Source organism: Neomonachus schauinslandi, chromosome 2, assembly GCF_002201575.2.
Source record: "Neomonachus schauinslandi chromosome 2, ASM220157v2, whole genome shotgun sequence".
NCBI classification, from domain to species: domain Eukaryota; kingdom Metazoa; phylum Chordata; class Mammalia; order Carnivora; family Phocidae; genus Neomonachus; species Neomonachus schauinslandi.
This window is the reverse complement of record NC_058404.1, coordinates 146,841,780-146,867,720: the sequence shown is the minus strand read 5'-3', so window position 1 is coordinate 146,867,720 and position 25,941 is coordinate 146,841,780. Positions and strand designations below refer to the sequence as shown.

Below are 25,941 nucleotides of genomic sequence, written 5' to 3'. Positions count from 1 at the left end.
TCCCTAGTGCCATCACACATGGGAAGGAAAAAGACGTGTTTCTTTTAACAGCTTTATTTTCTTTCTGTTAGGGTGTGTTGGAGAGCTTCCTGGGTACAGCTGTCTCTGGAGCTGTCTTCTGCCTGTTTGCCGGTCAGCCCCTCACCATCTTGAGCAGCACAGGACCTGTTCTGGTTTTTGAGAGGCTTCTATTTAATTTCAGCAAGTATGTATACACATATCTAATTATCAATTAGGATTGTTTAATTGTAGAACATTCATAGTCTAGATTGAGTGTAGAATAATAATTAGGTCGATCAGAACATGGGAATGTGGAGGTTGGAAGGCCCTTGGAGACTAGGTATTCTCACATACATTTTATATTTGATCCAGCGGAGGCCCATATGATGTACTATCCGCTTGCCTTCATCGTCATTCTCTGCCCTTATAGCCTTGCTTTATGCTCCAGGGGCTGACCCCTGTGTGGATTGCAACACTAAGGCTCCTTTGCCCGCTGGCTTCTTCTGGGGTTTGGTAGTGCTTCAATAGGACAGGAAGGGCGAGAAGTCAGGGTGAGTGTCTACCTCCCTGCCCCTCACTGTCCCCGCTTTAACACTGCAGTCTGGCAGGGGCTTGTCCCTTGCGTATAGCCCCTGTAAGGTGCCCCCTCTGTCCTGGTTCTAGCCCTCTCTAGGCTCTGGTGACTCTAGTCCTTCCTCGGCCTTTTCAAGCCACGAGGTAAAAATGGCTCCCTGATGTCATCAGTCCCCGAGTACCTTGCCATTCTCGGTTACCGACACCTCTGTAAATAGCCCATTTATTAAGTTTTCCTCACAGTCCTGTTCGAGAATGCCTTCTATTTCCAGCCATGATCCTGACTGATACACTAGAGAAAGAAAATGTCTTGTTCAAGGTCACATGACTCATTAAGGAAACAGCCCAGCTGCTCCAATAGATCCACTGCTCCTAACCCTGATCTCAGTGTTCTTAACTAAAGATACATTTTAAGAGTCAGCTGAGTAATAACATTTGTTGAGTGCTGATCATGTACCAAGGTACCAAGTATTATCCTAAGTGTGTTACATGTACACATTTGAGTCCTGTAGCAATACTGAGGGAGGGACCATACCCTGTTTTATAGATTAGAAAACAGGCAGGGAGAGAGTAAGTGCGTGGCTGAAGGCTCCGTCATCAGTTGTTGGTAGGGCTGGGATTTGAATTTCTGTTTTGCTTTCTGACTCGGGGGCCTAGGGCTCTTATGGAGTCACTAGACACTCTTAATGGACATAACCTTGTGATATCATATTTTCTTTTAGAAATTGATGGATCATTTTAAGAAGGAGAAAATCAAGTTAAATGAATTATCCAAGTGGCCACATTAGCACACAAATAGATTCAAAATCAAATTGGGTATTCTGGCCTCTTTCTAATGAACTTGATACCTCTCTGAGAGAATTGCCTTTCCCATCCTTAGGTAGATTGCAGAATTTCCTATGACTTGCTGGCATTCCTTGTTGGAATTTCTGTACTCTTATATTGTTATACATTTTTATGATTTTATTATTGGAAATTTTATTACCTACATGATACCTCCTGGACTTAAGTACTGGTACAGTAGCCTTTGAACCTCTGTGAGCCATCAAAAACAATCCCAAGATAGAGGAGGGAATGAGGATTTAAAACTAGTGTTTTGAAAACTGGGTTGGGAACATCAGCAAGGGTCTTAGGAAAATTTAAAGTTCTAAATTTTAAATAATGTGAATTTTCTGTAGCTCACCACTACAAATCCCTCCTCCATCATAATTCTCAGTAGGACATTGGAAAGAATTCTGTTTGTGTCAGTTTATAGAAAGTCAAACCATTTTTATATGTTTAAGAAAACATTGTATGAGACAAGAAAGCTTTTGTGGAAAGATGAAACAAGCATGTACTATAAACAGGAACAAACATGTGCAACCTTTGCAGAAAGATTTATTGGATGCAATGTGATCAGAGCCTTAATATATACAGAAAATGTTTGCATCCCAGTTTACTTTAGATAATTGTAGGATAGAGATTATTTCCTTTCACTAAGCACGTTCCTTTCTCACTTTCCCTTCTGTTTCATCATAATTGGTAATGTAAACCTAGTTCCAAGTGATTTATTTGAAAACAGTTGTAAAGCAACAAGAAACATTTGAGAAGCTGTGCTTTAAATTCATCACTGAGTAGCATGTGGTACTTATGTGGCAAACCTTATTATTTTGTTCAGTATGGTGTATCATTTGCTTAAATATTATAACAACAGTGCTAATATTTTGTCTAGATACAGATTATTTGTGTAGATCACTATTTCTCAAAGTGTATTTCCTCAATTTCTAGTCCCATTTTAGGTGTTCCATGGATAAAAAGCTTCTGTGATCCCAATAAATCTGGAAAATGCTGTATATTTTATCTCCCTCTTAGTAATTCACTTTACACTTTAGCTTACTAAGAGATCTGAGAAGTCCTTTGGTAAAGAAACTGCTTTAGTCTGTCTTGCCCAGATTTTTCCCACCATATTTTACCATTTTTTGAGAAGTAGGTAGTTCGAGTGGACTCGAACATAAATTCCACATAACCCACTGGTTTCCTTCTGACATGGGGTACAGGTTTTAATGTTTGCCCTATAAACTGGAGAATCACAAAGGAATATGAAAGATGTGCTGTCACCTTTTTAAAATTAATAACAGAACGAAGGCAAGAGCTTACAAACTTTGCAAATGACAGTTGTAGTTTTGTTTTCCTAATCCTGCAGCCTCTTCTGCACTGTTTTTATACCTTATAAACCTTATAATAATGTGAGGAATCTGAAAGAAGTTTTACCACTGTGTTCTAAGCTGTGTAGAAGCCCCGTAATTAAAGTTGGAGTTTAACCTGTATACTTGTCATTTGGTCATTCAATAATTTTTTCCTTCTATTCTTTGAACATTTTACTTAGAGGCCTTCAAATGATTATTTTCTTCTATTATATTACTGGATTTATTCATGTAGTTTAGGGAGTTTTATATTTGTCAGTGACTGAACATTAATTTCTGTAGCATGCTTAGTTCTTCAGTTTGTACCTTGGTTTTATGCTCCTTAGAAACTATAACTCAAAATATCTAGGAACACTGTGGTATCATAAGGATGTAAGCCCATTTTCTCATTCGAATTCACAATAGTTTCTTTTGTCTCTACTATCATTTCCTGTTACTTTTTATAGCTTAATTGCTATTTAAACTTGGCACTAAAGGGGCTGATAAACTTATTGGATGTAATATTGCCATTTTATTGTAGTCATTACTGTTGATCAACTTGTTTTTAAAAAGTTTCTCATCTCTTATTCCTCTTTCTTCTTGTTGCTGTAAACATAGCCCTTTTATAATGAAGTGCCATGGGTTTTCGTGATTTTATTTCGGTTATTCTTATAAAGCTACTCTGGGAGTATTTTAGTATTTTAGAACAGCTATTTTGGTATATTGTTTAGATCCTAAGATTTAAGTGTATACATGCATTTTTTTTTTCCTTTGTACTCAAACTGAATGTTCCTAACCATTAGCTAGTTACTGGATTTGTTTCTCATCCTGTTCTGTAAACATCAATTCTCTAAACAACCATTAGCATTCTTAGAACAAATCAAGATTGCCCTGTCGTCTTGTTAGGGAAGCAAAACTAGGTAATTGTTTAAAATTTTTATTTTAAGGAAAAAGTTTGTTGGCTCAGAAGTAATAAAACTGTTTCTTAACTCTGACTGAGACTTGATTCATTGTGTGATAATGTAAATTATCTCAAATTCCTAGAATTTAGCTTTTTCTATAGTCTACTTATCTCACAAAGACATGCATAGGATTAAGCAGTGGGGTTCCAGATGTAAAGGGAACTATAAGGGAATGCAAAAGATGTCTTCAGAAAGATTCCAGGAAATCCATAGGAGATAACTCTCTACCCAAGTGTTAATAATCTCCTGCTTTGGTAGTATTTCCAATTTATGTGATTTGGTGAAAAGAGGGAAACAAAGGACAGTGATTTTTTTTTTTTTAAGATTTTATTTATTTATTTGACAGAGCGAGAAATAGCGAGAGCAGGAACACAAGCAGGGGGAATGGGAGAGAGAGAAGCAGGCTCCCCACAGAGCAGGGAGCCCGATGTGGGACTCGATCCCAGGACCCTGGGATCATGACCTGAGCCGAAGGCAGACGCTTAACGACTGAGCCACCCAGGCGCCCCAGGACAGTGATTTTAAGGCCCACCCTAAATACACATCAGATAGGGGAATGATGGTGTAATTTTTTAAAGGAGCAGTCCACGAATGCAGAGATTTGGTTTCTGGTTCAGCTCTGCCATTAAAACCTTGGCATTAAGTGACTTAACTTTCTTTGGCCTTGGTGTCCTCATCTATAAAATGAGACATAGTTGACTAATTGATATCTGTATTAAGATTCTCCAGAGAAACAGTAGCAATATGATAGAGAGATTTATTATAAGGTGTTGGCTCACACAATTATAGAGACCAGCAGGTCCGAAATCTGGTGGGCCAGCCTGGAGACCCAGGAGAGCTGATGTTCCAGTTCAAGTTCAAAGGGTGCCTGCTGTAGAACCAGAAAGGCATGTTCCAGATAAAGGCCAAAGGCAATCTGCTGGAGAAAATTTCTTGCTTGGAGTTGGCAGATATTTTGCTGTATTTAGTTGAAGAACTTGATTGGATGAGTTTCACCCACATTATGGAAAGCTATCTGCTTTACTCAGAGTGTACCAATTTAAATGTTAATTTCATCAACACCACCCTTACAGAGACACCAAGAATAATGTTTGACCAAATATCTGGGTACCACGTGATCTAGCCAAGTTGACACATAAAATTAATCATTGCAGTATCTAAGGAACTTTTAATTCTAATATTCTGTAAAATTTTCACCCGGGATCTCCTGGCTCCCTGTGATAGCTTATAGGTCATGTCAGTAACTATTTCAAGTCCTAAGCCATAGGCTTGCCTTAATTCATCTAGCAAGTTTTCATTGGAAACCTATAGGCCAAGCATTATATTAGGTTAGAGAATTTAAATTTTATTCTAAGAGCAGTGTGAAGCCATCAAAAGGTTTTAAATGGGGGTGGGGGGATCTGATTTACATTTAAGAAGATCATTTTGGCTGTGATGTGGAAAATGGCTTTGAGCAGGGCAAACATGGATATCAGTAAGGACTTTAATCAAGCAAAGACTTCTTGGTGGCCCAGACTGGGTTGGTGGTGGTGAAGGTGTTGATACCATGCCTTTAGGAAAGTATTCAAATATATCACCATCAGAAACTCACTGTTTAAAAGCAAAACTGTAGAACTTCAAGCATGCATGCTCCTTGATTGTTTCTTTTTCTTGTAGAAGAAATATGACTACTACTATTTGCTTTTTCATCACAAGTGATGAGAATACAATAAAGTAATCTTCACATAATTTTAAAAGAATCAATATGAAATGGTAAATGTCAACACTTGACCCGTATTTTCCTAAATGTGAACTAATTTACTTATAAGAAATAGAAAGGCCTTCAAAAAACAATGGCATCCTCTGATGCAGGCAGCCTATTCTAAGACTGCTGTGGGATGGGAACAGACGAAAAACAAGGTGGTCACAAGATGCTTTACACACAACTTTAGCAGGAGGATATCATGTCTGTGGGCAAGCTTCGTGAGAAGTGGTTGCATCTGGCTATAACACAGCAAGTGTACTCTACAGTGTACTTATCCTGTTTATCCTTAAATACCTTGAGATTTTTCTGCAACTCCTTTTGTCCTCCCCCAGCCAGAATTAGTTATTCCTCTGGGACACTCTGTGGGAACCTTTAGATATCATGTAGTATTTTATGGTGTGATTATGTTTATCAGTTTGTCTCCCTCAGTAGATTGCAATGATGTAGGGACAGAGAACATATTTAGCTTAGTGTCTTCATTAACCAGTAAAGCTCACAAACATTTATTAAATGAGTACATACTGGCTACCAACGTGACACTTTCAAATTGTTTCTTTTATAAATTCCATAAAGGCAGGGACCAGATTTTTTGAATGAGAAAATTGAGTGATTTACATACAAATGGTATGACTGTTTTTTATGCCATTCTTAAACTTCTGGGATTATTTCTTTATGGTAGCTTAATAATATTACTAGACCACATTCTTAACCTTAATATTTTCTGGATCAAATCAAGACTGAGCTTTATATCTAGTGTCTAAAAGAGATCTTGTATTTTTAGCAGTCATTCTGCAGTCATTGGGTAGTTCTATATTATTCTTTGTGTTCCATGGAGGAGGAGTCTAAATACCTTTCTTTCTTCTTTCCAGGGACCATAATTTTGACTACCTGGAGTTTCGCCTTTGGATTGGCCTGTGGTCAGCCTTCTTGTGTCTCATTTTGGTGGCCACAGATGCCAGCTTCTTGGTTCAGTACTTCACTCGCTTCACCGAAGAGGGCTTCTCTTCTCTGATTAGCTTCATCTTTATCTACGATGCTTTCAAGAAGATGATCAAGCTAGCTGACTACTACCCCATCAACTCCAACTTCAAAGTGGGCTACAATACTCAGTTTTCCTGTGCCTGTATGCCTCCCGACCCAGGTGAGGACATCATACTTAGTGTTTGTGCTTCCTCTGTGCTTGGAGGAAGGTGTAGGCTCCATGCATGCAGGCTTTCAACATGGTATTTTCTCTGAGAAACCATCCTGCTGAGTGTGAAGTCTCATTACCCTGAGGTATCTTAGCCACGTGATTCAATCAGGAGGTGAAACCAGGAGCTCTGGAATGTGAACGTATTTAGCTCAGCACTTTGAAAATAACTCAAACTGCAGTATTTGCAAGGAGATTTAGTGTACATTAGTCTTGATCTTATCTGATAGTTGAGGGAACCAGGTAAAAATATTAACAGATATAAGGACCAGACCAACCCAGTCCTCTGAACTTCTATCATATCTTTTGCTGTTTCCTTATTATTATAGGAATCCCTTCCTAAAGTAAACTCTAAATAGATTATTTTAAGCTTAAAGAAGAAACAAGATACTTATTCACTTTATATAATTTGAAGCGTAAAATTAAAAAAGAAACTCAGACTGGAGTCACCTAGTGGTAAGGTAGAGCCTTATATTTCATCTGTCCTAGACAATGTAAATAAGAAAGGAAAAGAGGAAATGAGAGAAAGAAAAGGAGTGTTATGCTCTCAGGGAAGATTTATATTCTCGAGTTAGGAAAGACATAAAAGTAAGAAGTAAGTTCTGGGTAAGGAATTTGATTCTACACATCTTAGCACTTTAATATCTATCTTGCCAAACCTGGGTCAGCATCAGGATTTTTTCACAAAAAGGTGCTCAATTTGGTTTCTGGAATTTTTTTTTTTTTTTTTTGGAGTAATTCATCATCATTTTACAGTATGGAAGGCATTTGGGAGAAAAGATTCACTTTGGGGAAAGTTGTTTTATATTTGCTCTGGGAGGCTGAGGGGTAGACATTTGTGTCAGGCAATTACATGGTAATAGTGTTAGTTATCCCAGGTGATGCAATTAGCTATGGGTCATTGTCCCTTAAAATAAAAATTGATATACACTCCAGGCTTTTGACTAAGGTCTTACAGCACCAGGAGTACAACAGTGTACTGAGGGCTGTGTAAACCTGAGCATAGATGTAGGGCACATTCATGCACTATACACTTTTACTTATAGATTCTGAGGAAAAACCTCTTAATGTTTACAGTAAAACAAACGTGGATGTATTTTAGACTAGAATGCAAACAAAAATTTAAAAATTAAACAAGATACTACAAAGAATTTTAATGCTTGTGACCAGGCTGTGTCAGATTACTCTCAGAAATTTTGGTGTTGTATCTGCATTCTTCTCTGCCCCTTGGGTGGAGAAGTCTTAGAACAACTGTAGCATCTTGAGTGGTGAGAGACAAGAGAACAGTATCTCCCTAAAATTGGGTCAGTCAGTAACACTGATGGAAAGATAGGGCATTGTTGGGCTTTGCACTCATGGATTCTTTGGTCTTATTTAAGGACAGTCAACACACATTAAAATAAAGCTCATGCTTAAAATAAGCAAAGCGGAGACAAGTACAAAGGGGAAATTTAAAGATTCAGGCAACGTGAATGACATATAGGTACAAAAGCTTATTGTCAAAATGTTATAGTGATTACAAATATTTCATAACTTAAAAACTGCTTGGAAAAGAGTAAGCACTCAGTGCATGATAGATACTACCATTAGGATTAATGAAATATGCTTGAGACATGGATGTTACCATTACACAACCATGTAGAACTTGTCCAAAAAGAAAGGGGGGGGGGTTACCCTCCCATTTCGGACTTTCAGGGGAAGTCCAGACTATGCATGTTCAAAATATTGACTCACAGACATATTGAATTGGAGGATTTTGAACTTTCCTCTTCATTATTTCTATCTATCTTTATGTATTTATCTCTATGTAAATATTTATTTATGAAGAAGTCTGTAATTTGACTTCATAGGCAAGTCTGAGGAGTCCTACAGCAATTTTTTCTAAAGGAAAAAAGATACTTTCTCAGTTGTTTTGAGGTATGAGATATTCATAAAGCCAGATAAGGGCTTTGTCAGCACACCTGTCACAAAGAAGATCCACATACCTGAGGCTAATGGAAACTGAAACTCGTTTTAATTCGATGCTGGTAGAGAGGGTAATATGAAGCCAAGGAAGACATATTTGAATGTGTTTTAACTGTGAAAAATATATAAAAATTTTACATGTAATTTTCCTTCTAAGAAGGATCATTGTTTTCTTGAAAAACTCATTTTGAGGCTTAACATATGCATAGTGAGTACTAGTTGAAGTGGAGATAGCTTTTCGTTTGACCTGTTTTCTTTAGCTCGGATAGAAAGTCTGTCCTAAATAGTTAGGAATTTTCTTGGAAGGACTCTGACAATTCCTACTACCTCCAAGTGGTACCAGTAAAGCAGTGTAGCAGGGCTTTGAAATCAGAAAATCTTGTATTTGAGTCCCAGCTTGGCTAATCATACCCTGTGTGTGACTTTGGGCAAGTTCCTTTTCCCAAGGAAGCTTTGCCTCACCTTCCTCATCTGTAAAAAGGAGTTAGTAACAGTACCTACCTTATAGAATTGTTATATCTTATAGAAAAAATGATGTATTTCAAAGTACTCAGGACAGTTTCTGATATGTAATAAGTAATTAAGTGTTAACTGTCATTGTTACTGCTGGTATTATTTATTAAAACTTAAGGTTAGTAAGTATGAATGATAGAACCAACAAACCAGTCTTCATCATCCTCCTTCCTAAGCAAATATTGTTGGATAGTTGGCTTATTCTGCAACAAGACCATTGGCTGCACCCCATATTTTTAGAGTTGTCCACATGAAAGGCAGTCCTGAAGGATATGCACATGAATGTGAGGGATTATTTTAACCTATGGAAATAAATTCTGTTTCTGGTTTGGAAAAAGGCAAACGGATATCTCCATTTTCATGACAATCTCATGCTTTACAAACCCCTTAAGACTAGTGATTGTATGTTTCCCTCATAACCCTAATACTTTTTGATAGAAAACCTATATACCACCATAAATTTAGTACTTCGTGATAACAAACGTGAAAAATGATAGTTAGAGAATAATACAGTTGCATGTACAGCTAGAGCAAGTATTCTTAAAACAACAAAAGCCTGGCCTTTCATCGCAACATGCACTCCTAGTAAAAGAATTCAGTCAATGAGTCAATAATATTTAAACTGGCGGATGACTTGTTTTTCAACACTGGGACAGTATGTAACAGTGAACCAGCAACTACACAGATGGAGTCATGATCCTGCAAACTGAGAAATCATTTTACAGGAAGGGAACTAGGGGTCACTTCATCACTAAGAAAACTCTACTCATGGCCACGATAATACTGTGAATTTTTTCTGCTTTGTGAAGACAACTCTTCTTCCTCTTTTCCTTCCTTATCTTTCTTGTTCTCACTTGCTTCCATAAATCTTCATCACTTCCTGAGTTTCAGTTTCTTCATGCATCTTTTTCTCCCTTCATTTTGCCCCATCTGTTGCTCAGGGGCCAAAGTCATGTACCTCCTTAGGTTCTCATTTACTGAAGAACTCCGAAAGCTCAGTTGCAAGTGCTAAAAGGAAAATTAGCCATGAGATTTGACATATCAGTCAGGGTGGATACATGGTTTTTGAGCTAAAATTTCCTTTTCTTAGAAATAGAGTGGCTATTAGTTGATGTAATAGAGGTCATATTTCCCCACTGTGCCTTGAAGATTACATAGCAGAAGCATATAAGGAAGATGATTCAGTTCAGAAGCCAACAGTAAAAACTAAAAAATATCCAAATGAAGGACAATTCACAATATTACAATTCATCACCAACATCCCAATTTGGGAAACTGTTAGTGTGAGAAAGTGTAAACAGTATGTGCTTTGGAGTAAAGGAAAGTGAGCGTGAATTCAGCTCTAACTAGCAGTGTGACCCTGGACTAGGCTAATCACCTAATTTCTTTGTTTTATAACCTGTGGGCTGGGTTAGTAATTGTACCTACTCTTAGAAGTTACTATATGGATTGAATGAAAAAGTATATGTAACGTTGCTTGGCACCCAATAGATACCAAGTAAAAATTTGTTCTTTTTCTCATTTCTCATTGTTTCACAAATGAGGCCCTAGCCAGTTTTACCGTTTAGTTGTATTATTTTAAAGGGGTTCAAAATTTAATTTTCCCTGCAGTTTTCCTAGAGGAAGATACTAACTAGGTTTTTCTAAGCCAACCCCCCTCAGATTAACAACTAATGTGCTGGTGTAGATAAATCTGAAACATTGGAGCTATATTTAAAGAAAAAAATGTTAAGTTCTGTACATCGTAGTTAGATCACTTAATATTATTCCACTGAATCTCAAGTCTACCAAAGTGTTGTACACTATATATAATCATGTAGAAGAAGGCTCTAAAGTCCTAGAGGTGAAATGTTCAGTTCTTTTAAGGGGAATTGGTCTAATTCACTCAAAAACATAAATGATAGCATTTTGTAAATAGGGAATAAGACATGAGCTCTCCTCTTTCCTTTTTCCTCTCTTCGTCTCCTCCTCCTGCCCTTTTGTCCTTCCCCTTTTGCTAGCCACAAAAATTCATAAAGGATCTGTTTCATCCCTTTTTAAGACTTGTGCTTGGGATGAGGTACACTATACATACATACCTATCTATACATTACACCGTACACACACACCAGAGGCACCTGTACCCCATACTGTACACACACACACACTGTCACACATACCTGTACACCACACACATCACACACATAGCTATACATACTACACGCATATACCACCCTGCACACACACACCATACTACACACACCTATATACCACACATATACATAGCACACCACACACATCTATACATCACACCACACACACATCACACCACACACACACGCACATACCTGTACATTACACTGCACACACATACGCACCATACACACACACACACACACATACACACACAGATTTTTATAAAATGTGCTGTTTTTAAAATAGTGTTAATTACTTTTTGAATGAATGAGGTCAGATTTTCATTTGACCTACGCTTTGGAAATACATTTCCGCTTCGGTACCTGTTTTCATTTGCCTAATGTGTCAAGGTTACAGTGACTGAACTCTCAAGGGCATATTAATATTTTAGAAAGGGTCAAAATAAATTTTCTAACCAAATGTGGTTTTGTATCTGGAGGGGAAAGAAGTCTTGCTAAAAATGATAAACAAATTAGAAAAGCAGGAAAATCGCTGCAAGGGAATAGATACTGTACCATATTGTTAACAGAAGGGATATATTTTATTGATTCATTGTTGACTGTTCCAGGGAGAACATACCTAATAATGAATGAATGATTAAGAAGAATAAATCCTTTCTCAGGCACTGAGACATTGTTGTCTATAGTATCTCTAAGTAAAAGATGGCTTTTTCCCTGGTGTAAAGCTGTAAAACCAAGTCAAGTGATTGAAAGTAGCCACGGCTTCCATTTCTGCACCTTCGTTTTACTCACAGCATGAGGTGGCCTCCGAATGCTCTAAAATGGTTGTCACTAGTGTAGAATTTCATTGCCATTTCTTTTTATATAATTTTTCTATTATCTTAATAAATGCTATGCACCAATATGTTACAACCATTAAAAAGAACTGCTGGATTGTGTCTCCTATGGTCCCATATTATAGTCAATATGTGTTTCATAATTAGAAAGCCCATTAAAAGAAAATTAGGAAATAAAAGATAATCCTAATTTATCTTCCGTGACCTGCCTCATATTCTATGCAATTTTATTTTTATTACGTATCATTCCCTCTTTGGATTATAAAGTAGGTTTAAATCACAAACTAATGGTTCAACAGAAAGTACCAGGCCTTCTGGTATAGGATCACTCAGGCTTTGCATTTGCAAGGAGACTTTACCAGCACAGCTGCCGTTTTATCATTCATGGTTATATGGCCTTTTGAGAAAACCATAGAAACTTGAAACATCCATCATTTCAGTTTCCTTTTACTCTCCTAGCCTAATATTTTAGCAGTTTCTAAAAACTTGCAGGAATCGGAAAAGGAGAAGCAATGAATTTAGATAATCACCAGACCCGTATAATTCTCTAGCTGTGGGTTTGTATGAAACACAGATTTGGAAAACATACCCCATAGTAATGTGTGTACACATCTGAAATGTAATGATGAGTGGGTGTGGAAGAGAAGTGGGTTTTTTTTTGTTTGTTTGTGAAAACAGTAGCTAAATACATCCCACTTAATAGTGGATAGTAGCCAGCTCTTTGACTTCCAAGGCAGTATCATGTGAAAAAGTGTCCACGGATTGGAGAGTGTTGTAACTTGAACTTGTCTAGGTACAGTGAAAACCTCAGGCATGAGCCTTGGTAAAAATACTTAGGAAAACGAAAAGGATAATATTAAGAAAAAGTGAAGAAAATTTTTCTATTAATTTTACTTATTTTAAGGCTCAAGGCTGAACTAGTGGCAGGTAATTTCCCTAAGAGCTGTTTCTCCCAATGTTTTCCTCATTCACCTTGTCAACCCTCCAAAAGCCATTTTGGCCTTTTATTGATCTAGGCATTTAAAGCATAAATACTTGATTTTATTAAGAGGCACTCATGTGCTGAAATTATCCAGGACCCTTAAATCAGTCTGATGTGACCCTGCAGGCAAGAACCTTCTTCAGTTTTATTCTTTATCTATTTTCCAGTTACTCAGTTTCCTCAAATCCGCTTAAGTAGAATGGAATAAAACATTAAAGTTTCATTATCATGGAGAATGCTCTTAAATTTTTTTCTCATTCAGAGCAGGTAAACCAATTCTGCATTATTATAATCCTAAGAAGCTATGTTGAGGGTACAGGTTCAGATTTGGCTAAGATTTATTAAGCACCATCCAAAGTGCCAGACATTTTACTAAGGGATTTTTTTTTTAAAGATTTTATTTATTTATTTGACACAGAGAGAGAGACAGCGAGAGAGGGAACACAAGCAGGGGCAGAGGGAGAGGGAGAAGCAGGCTTCCCGCGGAGCAGGGAGCCCGATGCGGGGCTCGATCCCAGGACTCTGGGATCGTGACCTGAGCCGAAGGCAGACGCTTAATGACTGAGCCACCCAGGCACCCCTTACTAAGGGATTTTTATAAACTGTATTTCAATATATTGTAATATTATAATATATATGTATTTAATCATCACATAAAACTTGTGAGGTAGCCGACTTTTTCCCAGGGGTGAAGTTTGCTTTCTCCAGGTCATAAAGCTAGTAGTAACCTTAGCTAGCATCTCTTTCAGTTCCACCTGCTACTGGATACTCTGCTAACAGTTTTGCCTACATTGTCTTACATAATCCAGCACAGTAACCTTATTGTTTCAAATCCAATTTCACAAGTGAAGGACCTCTGGCCAATAGCAATGAGGTGACCCTATGCTCCAGAAGGTGGTGGAGCCAGAGTTCCAGCCCAGTTTTCTTGGCACTCCTTTCTCTAACTTGTGATGTGGTGTTACATCAAAGCAGACAGATCTGCCTCAATGGCCATTTGTTGCTCCTAGTTGACCTTGTAGCTTTTGTATATATTCCTGATGTTATAGCTCCTGCTAATGTGTAAAGCATAGGAATCATGGGATAGTTCCTGGTGCCAGATACTAGAGGATAAAGGACAACCTTAAAGGAGCAATGGATATTCCCTGTGCAGGAGGTTATACTAACATTGACATACGGATGTCACCTTTTTTTTTCTGCTCATAGCCTGTTCTTTCTGTAGATCTCTCATCAAACATAGAGGGAAAAAAAAAGCCAGCTTAAGATAGGAACACTCCCAGGCACATTTTTAAATGTCTGTTACTGACAATGTTCATTCCCCTATTCCAGAGGATCAGCTAGAATTTGATACACAGGAAGGAGCATCAAGACAGTGGGGGGTGGGAGGGATGGGGTGGCTGGGTGATAGACATTGGGAAGGGTATGTGCTATGGTGAGCGCTGTGAATTATGCAAGACTGTTAAATCACAGATCTGTACCTCCGAAACAAATAACGCAATATATGTTAAGAAAAAAAGGGCGCCTGGGTCTCAGTCGTTAAGCGTCTGCCTTCAGCTCAGGTCATGATCCCAGGGTCCTGGGATGGAGCCCCACATCGGGCTCCCTGCTTGGCGGGAAGCCTGCTTCTCCCTCTCCCACTCCCCCTGCTTGTGTTCCTGCTCTCCCTATCTCTCTCTCTGTCAAATAAATAAATAAAATCTTAAAAAAAAAAAAAAAAGAAGAAGATAATAGGAGGGGAAGAATGAAGGGGGGGAAATCAGAGGGGGAGACGAACCATGAGAGAGGATGGACTCTGAAAAACAAACTGAGGGTTCTAGAGGGGAGGGGGGGTGGGAGGATGGGTTAGCCTGGTGATGGGTATTAAAGAGGGCACGTTCTGCATGGAGCACTGGGTGTTATGCACAATGAATCATGGAACACTACATCAAATACTAATGATGTAATGTATGGTGATTAACATAACATAATAAAATAAAAACAAAACAAAAAAACAAAAAGTTAAAAAAAAAAAAGTAGTGAAAATCCAAGGAACATAAAACGAGCAACCTGTGAAAAACTCCCTGAAACCAAGTATGGGACACAGACTGTCCCAGTGACAATTGGCTAATTCTAAATTAGCCAAATTCCTAGGGCAAAGACTTTCTTTGCTTCATAAGCCATGGTGCTGAGCAAATAGTGAAGACAGAGTGCAGTGTGTTTATGCTTTTCTATTTGACCTTTTCAGAACCCTAATTAAGGATATTACAAATTCTGTATACATAGATCATTCTGCACTTGGTTGCCAAAATACTTGCATTGTATGTATCTGGATCCAAATGGTGACCAGTGGCTTTCATAGACAAAACTCCCAATTGGAATTGATGATTTTCTCTTAGGTGAGCTTAAAGAAATTTACTTTTGATCTTACTTATGGACTCTACCATATTCTGCTAATATACATTTATGGAAGTGCTTGTTTATATATTTATTTTGAAGTTCTCTTGAAGCAGCTACATACTAAAATAAGTAGGAAAGGCATATACTTTTTGTGGTCCTTTTGATACTAGTCTTTTGGGATTTTTAGAGCCAGTATGCTTTAATAGCTTGTCTCAGAGGAAAACTGAAAAGATAAAAGGAATTTAGATGAGCAGAATTGATGTGTATCTAGAACTTGAAAGTAGTTACTGAAAATTCAGATTGGAATCCTATTTTAGTTCACTTGTGGTCTTTATTATCCGTCATTCATTTCACAAAAAAAGGAGGCTTGGATATCTTTCTCCCTCACTCCTACTCCTTGTTTTTATGTGGAAAAGTATGTTGCAAAAAGACCTTCACTCTCTTGTGATAGGAAGCTCATAAAGTTGCATAAAAGAATTTTGCTCAGGAAGAGCAGCTTCCCAGACACCATCTAAATAGTGTCTGTGATTTCATATATGCTATTTTCTTTCGAAAGCTCAGACAAGTCAGACATTTCAGCTCCCAGTTGAGATTCACATCATCTAACACTGGAGAGTATTATCCCACCTTGAATTCTGTGGCCACAAAAATCAGGTGCTGAGTAGGAAAGAAAGAATGCCAAACAAGATTTTGGTACCAATTCTACTTCTGGTTGACTCTACAATCCTGGGCAAGAAACCTGGCATATCTTGCTTCAACATAAAGTGGGTATAAAAATATACCTGTTACATGCTCTCAGGTGTTTTTAAATGAGCAAATGGAATAATGTAAGAAAATGTACTTAGGGCTTTTTTAAACAAAATCGTAATAAAAATCTAGGTTTTGTTAATAAAAATGTACTAACATCTTCTTCCTTTTGGGAATGGATTCATGTTTGCTTTTATTGTTTGGGCCAAGCATCCTTTAGCCTATTTTGATTCTTTCCATGACCTGCAATGAAACAGAGTAAGAAAATAGTTTGCACATGTGCCTGTTTTATTGAGGAAATAGGGATGCCCTAGCAGCAGCTAGCTTTGGATTAAAAGTTTAACAATTTCAGAACCTTCAAAGATCAGAATGGACTCCAAAATTGAGAAAAACTAGGGCTCAAGCTAAATATTTTCTCCCCTTTATTTGTTTTCCTTATTTCATTTCTTTTGCCTTTATCTGCTCTCATTCATTTGAAGTCATTAAATGGTTGGTCCCTATTCTAGCCTCATTTATTGACAGTAAACGAGTATTTTTTCAGCTTTATTGAAGTAAAATTGACAAAATTGTAATATATTTAAAGCGTACAAAATGATGGTTTCATATATGTATACATTATGAAAGGATTCCCACCAAGTTAATATATTAATCCATCACTTCACATTTTATTCTATTTTATTTTATATTATTTTATTTTATGAACACTTAAGGCCTACTTTCAGCATATTTCAATTATGCAATACAATATTAACAGCTATAGTTACCATGTTATACATTAGATCCTCAGACCTTATTCCTCTTATAACTGAAAGTTTGTACCCTTTTACTAACTTCTTCCTATTTCTCCCAACCGCCCCCCCCTCCAAGCCCTGGCAACCCCATTCTACTCTCTATTTCTATGAGTTATACTTATTTTTTATTTTAATTGTTTTTTAGATTCTTCCTATAAGTGACATCATACAGTATTTGTCTTTGTCTGGCTTATTTCACTTAACATAATGCCCTCATCCATATTTTTGCAAATGGTAGAATTTTCCTTTTTTTTAAGGTTGAATAATAAAACAAATATTTTTGAGTTCCTGTTAGTTAAGTGCCAGATTGGGCAGATTCTGGGGAAAAGCATGAACAAGACTTGCCCTTTCTGTTCTTCCCTCATGGATCTTATATTCTAAATTTCAACAGTCAAATAAATCTATTTGTTTCTCCTTAAGAACTTATGTAGGTAGGACCTAAAACATGGCAATCTAAAAGGATAGTCTAGTGGCTTGGGGGCAGGAGAGGGCAGGGAGAAGGGGACCAAATGACAATTAGCAATTTGGATGTTAAATGTGACACTCAAAGACAAAAACTTAAGTGTCATTTTACAGTATCTCCACAAACTAGGGATATTCTCTGAGTAACTATTTTATAACACATAAAACTTCATATAGTAAGAAAAAGCTTTATCTGATAAAAAATGTTTTAATTATAGAACTCTCTTTAAATACTGTTTTAATTTTAGGCTCATAAATTAAAAAAAAATGAAATATTTCCAAGAGGAGAGTTGATTTAATAAACAAATTAGGTTCCTCCAAAAGTAACCTCTTAATAACTCTACAAATCATGCCGAATTATATGAAAATAATTTTTAAAAATTAGATAAATATTTATTCCCATTATATTTATATAATTTATTATGTATTTGAAAGATTTTTGTTTTCCCACATTTTGCAAAGATACACTTTCTCATATGCAGTCCAAATTTCCAAAACTCCTAAATTAGTTAATTAGTGAAATTCCACTTGGCGAGATTTGACCATACATGAAGCCAGTGATCAACTTACTCACTTACTAACATATCCATTTCTTTCACTAGGCAAAATATATTGAGTGCCTTTTAGTAATGGTGAAGTTTTTTTCTTTTTCTTTTTCTTTTTTTGAAACCTGAAACAAATTGTAATACCATTTTCTTAAATGTTTGCCATTGTTTCTTATCAGATTAGAGTACAGGAGCTATGTCTGAATCTTCGGTAATTTTTATCTAGGTGAAAGGTGAATACAGTTACAGTAAAGAAAAATTCATTGTGCTTTATGTTATTGTTGAAGATATTTTTAATGCCTAGCTTAGCTTTTTTAGATTTTGAGTTATGCATTTAGGTCATGTTTATTTTATTTTTATGGCAAAAGATTGTCTTTTTCTTACAGTTAATATCTCAATATCTAATGACACTACATTGGCCCCAGAGGATTTGCCAACTATTTCTTCTACTGACATGGTAAGTGACTTAATATTTCAAACCACTTGCATATTATATACTCTAATTATAATATTCATAACATGATGTCTCCGATCCTTCAGCAATCTGCACGTGAACACAACTTTAATAATCAGTGATTGTGGAGGGACAGAAAGAAACACTTTCCTTGCTGTAGTCAGCTTTTTTTTCTTTTTTAACTCAAGTGAATATTTACCCCTACAACATGCTTTTTAAACCTTCTTGGGAATTTAACTACTATATCCATTCATTGTCACCTTGAAATATTTTCACAAGGGGAAGTGAGGGCAGTCGAAAAACGAGAGCATGGTATCCTCTCTCTGGTTCTAGTACGATTAAGAATTCTTCTGACTACCAAATGGTGTTGTGTTCTCCTCACTAAGGGTGATTGTAGTAGGATATGTCCCCTGTCACTTAGGACTGTGCCTCTGTCACATGATATCCTTTCCCATGGCTTGTAACCAAGGATCTTTAAGAGACTGGAACTAAGCTATAAAAATGAGCTGTTTTGCATGGAAGGTCACACACTAGAAGGAGACTTTTGTGTTGGAGAAAAAGGGAAAAGTGCTATTGCAGGCTTCTAATTGTATTCCTTCTACACTGGATATGGAATCTTACCAAAGAATATCAATCTCTCAGTTATAAAGACAGAAGCCATAATACCTTGTATTGATAGAGCGCCCATCTCTCAGGAGACCAGAACACTTCTGCAGAAGTGTTATGTAATGAGTACCCACAACACCCTTTCAAAGATGATGTTTTGTATCTTTCCTGAACAACTCTCACTTGACCCTATTTCTCTCTTGTTTTCATGTTCTGTGGCTCTCTTGACTTCTTTCCTTACTGTTAAAGTTCTCTCTGATTTTCTCTAAACTTTGCCTCTTTATTTGTTTGTGTGTGTGTGTGTGTGTGTGTGTGTGTGAGAGAGAGAGAGAGAATATGTGTTTTAAAAGCCATATACAGAAAAGAGATCAATTTTCAGTCTTTGAGCCAGCCAGCCTATTGCCTAAAAGAACTTGATTAAAATACAGAGAAAAATAGTCCCTTCTAGACTTGAAATAATTTTAATTAAAGTCTAATTAAAAATTTAAAATATATATAATTAATTAAAACCATAAGTTAATTTGCAATTAAAAATTAATAAAACACTTCCACTGACTTAAAAAGAGATTATTTCTAACTTAATTCCTTTTGTAACTAATCAAGGGAAGCTTTAAAATTAATGAATTTTTAAGCCCTGTCTTTGGGCAAATGCTGAAGTGACTCTAGTAATTGATATATAATTATAAGATGTCATTATAAGATTTATGGAAAACAAATGGAAATTGTGATTGACTTCTAATATGACTGTGACAGAAGACATAAAGGCATAATAATGATTACAATTTAGCTGCCATTTATAGGGCATCTACTAGAGACCGGGTGTTTTACACATATTATGATCATTAACACAAACTACTATGTATAATTACGTTCATTTTACAAATGAGAGAAACTAAAGCTTTAGAAGGTAAATAACCTTTCTTGCTCTAGGTCACATAGCCATAAATTATTAAAGCAAAGATTTGAACAGAAGTCTGAGTGGTTGGTTCTAAGACCTGTGATATTTCTAGTCCACCATTATGCTTCAATGTTTGCAGATGGAAATGTTTACAATTTCAGTTCTTGTGCATGTTCTATACTCCAGGGCAGTGAAGTCCCCTCATGTGTATATCAGTCACACACCTTAATTAAACTGTTAAGTTGCTATGTTCAGCACCTCTGGAGAAGGAATTAGGAAAAAATGCGTGTATGTGTGTGTATGTATGTATGTAATTATGAAGGACAACTTTTATTCTATCCTTCATTTCTCCTTTTCTATCCATATCAATGCCTTTAGGTATACTTTGCTTACACACACACACACACACGCAATTTGAAAATATACAAGATCCAGAAATGAATATTAAAGAGTTAATATGATTTATTATCATCAGTAATAACTACCATTTGTTGAGCACTTACTAAGGGCCAGCCTCTTCTATAATCCTAAGAATAGCTTTTGAGTTTTATGTTACCTGTATTTTAAAATTTTTTTTTTTAATTCAATTTAGTTAACATATAGTATATTATTAGTTTCAGGGGTAGAATTTAGTGATTCATCAGTTGCATATAACACCCAGTGCTAATTACATCCAGTGTCCTCTTTAATGCCCATCACCCAGTTACCCAGTCCCCCCACACCTCCCCTCCAGCAACCCTCAGTTTGTTTCCTGTAGTTAAGAGTCTCTTATGGTTTGTCTCCTTCTCTGTTTTTATCTTCTTTTATTTTTCCTTCTCTTCCCCTGTGTCCATCTATTTTGTTATGTTACCTGTATCGTATGAATGAAACCAAAGCTTAGAAAGCTCTTTCTATTATTTGGGGAAGCAGAATAGTGTTTCACGTAGAAGGACTTACAGATATTGAGTTCTCATGCCCAGTTTCAAATTTAGAGATCCACTACTTAACGGGTTTTGGTAGCTGCTCAGTTTCCCATTTGTAAAATGGTGATGATAATAGTACTTTATCTCCCTGACTTTATAAAAGTCAAATGAGTAAATAGCTGGGACTTAGCATAGTGACTGGCACATACTTATTTCTCAGTCAGGTTAGCTACTGTTATTATTCTATTTAGGTATTTTTATCATTCCATTAGGCCATGTTGCCACCATAACTCAGGTTGGTGGAGAAAATAAGTTGGATGCCACAGCTCTGACAGGCGATTGGGCCCTCTCCCTGTTCGGCCATGCTAGCTCTGCTACCCTCAGTCTTTTCCTGGGACATACAGTCAGCAAGGGTTTAATTTCCTTTTATTCTGCGTAATTAGATTATGAAAGAAAGTGCTGGAAAAGTGACATGCAGCCCTGGGGCACCAGCAAGGCTCCCTCTCACAAGGCTCTGAGAACACCCTGTCAGAGGAGGGAAGGCTTAACTCTTCAGCTTCATTAGCATGAAGACAACTAACTTTTCTTCTTCGTAGTAGTAGTGTGTTTTCAGGAAAAATGGGCAATTGCCTGGAACTCTAGAATAAGCATCCCTCAAGATAAAAAGGCAGGTTTTCCATTATTTCCATTCATTGTTGGATTCACTGCGTTTTTAATGCCTCTCACCTTTGTCAGTTTTCCTGTAGACTTATTGGTAGGCACATCCTTTCAACCTGCAAACAAAATTCTTTGAAAGGTCCCTCTAAAACTTTGAGACCAGCCACAGCTTCTCCACACTGTATGGACACAATGAGTCTTAGGATCTGCTGGCTTCCACTTAGCAGCTCTCAGAGGGAGAGACAGATTTCACAATCTAACATCAAGGCTTTTCCAAGGAGGTGATTAAATGGATTAGTTCCTTTTTGTTTTTCACATTAGATTCTTTTTTTAAAAAAAATTATTGTTAAATTTGAGGTATACTTTAAAACACACTGTTCTTACATGCTCATTGCAATGAGTTTTGACATTTTATAGACTCATGTGATCATCACCCAAAACAAGGTACGTGTAAAACATTGCCATTATCCCAGAAAGTCCCATGGGGAATGCTCGTTGTCTTGTCTTATGCCTCAGCTTCTGAGCCAGGGGAGATCTTTCTTTGCCCAACTGCTCAGATGCCTGAGCTCTTAAAGGAGTGCCTGAATGCCTTGGAGGGGTTTTCCTCCACTCTTCTGCCCTGCTTCTCATCTTAGGAGAGTGACTTTCTTACATTTGGTAGGGGCTCTGTGTCTAAGGGGGGTTTTCTCTCAGCTCTCCTATCAAACCTCCCACCTTATGTATACAACCTGTGCACTTGGCAAAGACCGTGAGAAAGTTTGGTGGATGGATGCAGGCTCAATCTAATGCCTAGGGTTCCTTGGAATTCTGATCTGTCACCCCAGTGTGCATTCAGCCACTAAAAACTCATTGAAGATTTAGCTTATTTCTCCATACCTCCATCTGCAGTGGGTTTATGTTCCATATGCTGCTCTGGCACACACGAGGCAGCCATGGAGTTCTCTTCCATGAGGGTCTTGTAGTTTGTTTAGAATTTATTTAAGTTTCTTTGTATCCTCACCTCTCTGCTGGATTTTTAAAAACTATGATTTTATACCTTATCCAACTTGGTTGGAGAGGTTAGAAGTGACCTTTTCTTTTTTTTTTTAATTTAAATTCCAGTTAGTTAACATGTAGTATAATATTGGTTTCAGGTGTACAGTATAGTGATTCAACACTTCCATACAACACTCTGTGCTCATCACACCAAGTGTGCTCCTTAATCCCCATCTTCCTCCCCTCTGGTGACCATCAGTTTGTTCTTTTTTTTTTTTTTTTTAAAGATTTTATTTATTTATTTGACAGAGAGATAGAAGAGCACAAGCAGAGGGAGTGGCAGAGGGAGAGGGAGAAGCAGGCTCTGCACTGAGCAGGGAACGCGATGCGGGACTCGATCCCAGGACCCTGAGATCATGACCTGAGCCGGAGGCAGACGCTTAACCATCTGAGCCACCCAGGCGCCCCAGTTTGTTCTCTCTAGTTAAGAGTTTGTTTCTTGGGCGCCTGGGTGGCTCAGTTGGTTAAGCGACTGCCTTCGGCTCAGGTCATGATCCTGGAGTCCCGGGATCGAGGCCCGCATCGGGCTCCCTGCTCGGCAGGGGGTCTGCTTCTCCCTCTGACCCTCCCCCCTCTCATGTGCTCTCTCTCTCATTCTCTCTGTCTCAAATAAATAAATAAAATTAAAAAAAAAAAAGAGTTTGTTTCTTGCTTTCCCTTTCTTTTTTCCCCTTTGCTCATTTGTTTTGATTCTTAAATTCCACATATAAGTGAAATCATATGGTATTTGTCTTTCTCTGACTGACTTACTTTGCTTAGCATAATATATTCTAACTCCATCCGTGTCCTCGTAAATGGCAAGATTTCATTCTTTTTCATGGCTGAGTAATATTCCATATATATATATACACACACACACACACATACATACACACACACATCTTCCTTGTCCATTCATCAGTCAATGGATACTTGGACTGTTTCCATAATTTGGCTATTGTAGATAATGCTGCTGTAGACATTGGAGTGCCTGTATCCCTCTGAATTAGTATTTTTGTATTCTTTTGGTAAATACCTAGTGGTGTAATTGCTGAATCATAGGGAAGCTCTATTTTTAACTTTTTGAGGAACCTCCATACTGTTTTCCAGAGTCGCTGCACCAGCTTGCATTCCCACTAACAGTGTAAGAGGGTTCCCCTTTCTCCACATCCTCACCAACATCTGTTGTTTCCTGACTTGTTAATTTTAGCCATTCTGACAGGTGTGAGGTGATATCTCATTGTAGTTTTGATTCGTATTTCCCTGATGCTGAGTAATGTTGAGCATCTTTTCATGTGTCTGCTAGCCATCTGTATGTCTCCTTTGGAAAAATGTATATTCATGTCTTCTGCCCATTTTTAATTGGATTGTTCTTTGGGTGTTGAGTTCGATAAGTTCTTCATAGATTTTGGATACTAACCCTTTATCAGATATGTCATTTGTAGGTATCTTCTCCCATTCCACCCCATTGCCTTTTAGTTTTGATGATTGTTTCCTCCACTGTGCAGAAACTTTTTATCTTGATGAGGTCCCAAGAATTTATTTTTACTTTTGTTTTCCCCTGCCTCAGGAGACCTATCTAGAAAGAAGTTCCTATGGCCGATGTCAAAGAGGTTACTCCCTGTGTTTTCCTCTAGGATTTTGATGGTTTTCTGTCTTACATTTGGGTCTTTAATCCATTTTGAATTTATTTTTGTGTGTGGTGTGAGAAAGTGGTCCAGTTTCATTCTACTTTCTGTTTTAATCACAAGTAGAACATCCAATTAGTTTTGATATTTCACAACAACATGTACAACTATAGACAACTGCAGCTCAAATGTATCCTTTAGTTGATAAAGTAAGATTGCAGATTACTGCAGGTCTGGCCTACTCACTGCAGGGAGAAAAAACTCTAAATGAGTACATTAACCACTTAACCTTGAGACGTTTATTTGTAGCATTACCTTTGTTTATATATATTTCAAAAGGCACATACTTTACCAGTTGATACCTAAGGAGAGCAATATGGAATCTTTCATTTTTATTTATTTATTTTATTTTTTTTGCTTATTGGGTTACCCAGTGAAGCATATCATGTCTACATGGAGATGTTGTTAATCATGGAACTAAAACCTATTATAGTCTCATAAATTCTGCTTGGCAGTCAGACATGTAAGCAAAAGTGCTTTGATTTGATGTACCTTCAGGGTGATTTTAGGAGTTAACATTCATTTTCATGGGAAATAAAATGTCATATTAATCTTCTTGTGCATAACATCTTTGTGATTTTCTCTCATTGAGAAAGGCAAGTGCCATTCTGTCCTTAAATCCCCTTGAATATCACATGTTCCTACTTTTAAAAATATTATGGAAAATTTAAAACATGCAATAAAATATAGAGAATAGTACAATGAACCTCCATATACACATCACCTAGCTTCAATGAACATTTTGCTCATCCTCTCTCACATATATATCACCCACTTTTGTCTTTGGGGAGGATGCTATAGAATTTTAAATTTTTAAAGTCATCCTTCAGTATATCTTATACTTTTAAGATTTATAAATAAATCCATTCAGTGTTAACAGAATAATTCTCTAGAAAATGAGATCCGGAAAAATAGATTGATGTTTCTTTTTCATGAGATTGACCACAGTTAAGATCCTCAGCAACTTGGTCCCATTTCTCTTACAGCTTTTTTTTTTTACTACCCATTTGCACCATCAGTTTGTTTTGGCTCACCTGGTCCACTCACTGTTAGTTTCTCCGCATGGTGAACATCCAATAAATTTTGAATGAAGGACTTCTTGGATAAGTGAATGAAGCATTGCATGTCTCTGAATCAGCATCTTTTCTCATCTCCCTGTCTAATGCTTTACCTCTTGGTTTCTGCCAATGCAGAAAGAAATACACGTCCAAAGCTTCTCACTTTTATTCCCCCTTCCACTCACTTTTGTTACTTTCTCTGTCATTCTTTTTTAGTTTTGTTCTCCTGCCACTCTTCTTTCTACCCTTTGGAGTATGAGAGTTATACAAGGACCTGTCTTTCTTTCAGGGCTTAGCTTAAATTTTGTTTTCTCTGTGCTGAATGAAACTGATAAGTCATTTTTCTGAATCTACTAATCTCTATACCATTCATTTAGACACTTCCTTTTACTGTCTTGCATTATTAGTTAATATTTAGGTGGACATATTTTATTTCTCCAAGGAAACTTTTAAAAATTGTTTTTTATTCTTCTTTATTGCTCCCTTAACACTATCTTAGTTCCTTTATGTAATCAGGACCCAGTGCATGTTCTGTTTTCTTTTGGCCACATTTTTCTATTTTCCACATGCTGCTGTTACTCAAAATAGCCTATATCTAATTGAGATAGCCTCACCAGAGTTAGCAAACAAAACAAAACAAAAATGAAGGGTTCCAGTTACATTTGAATTTCAGGTAAATAATGAA

At 37.1% G+C, this 25,941-nt stretch overlaps 1 protein-coding gene across 1 annotated transcript in view; it reads left to right on the top strand.

Annotated features, from left to right (window-relative positions):
• The window catches only part of SLC4A4 (solute carrier family 4 member 4), a 346,412-nt gene that overhangs the window by 253,699 nt on the left and 66,772 nt on the right, over nucleotides 1–25,941 (top strand). The window contains exons 13-15 of the mRNA XM_021702448.1: nucleotides 72–205; nucleotides 6,311–6,582; nucleotides 18,366–18,436. Coding sequence (XP_021558123.1) covers nucleotides 72–205; nucleotides 6,311–6,582; nucleotides 18,366–18,436 — 477 coding nt within the window. The remainder of the gene's footprint in view (nucleotides 1–71; nucleotides 206–6,310; nucleotides 6,583–18,365; nucleotides 18,437–25,941) is intronic.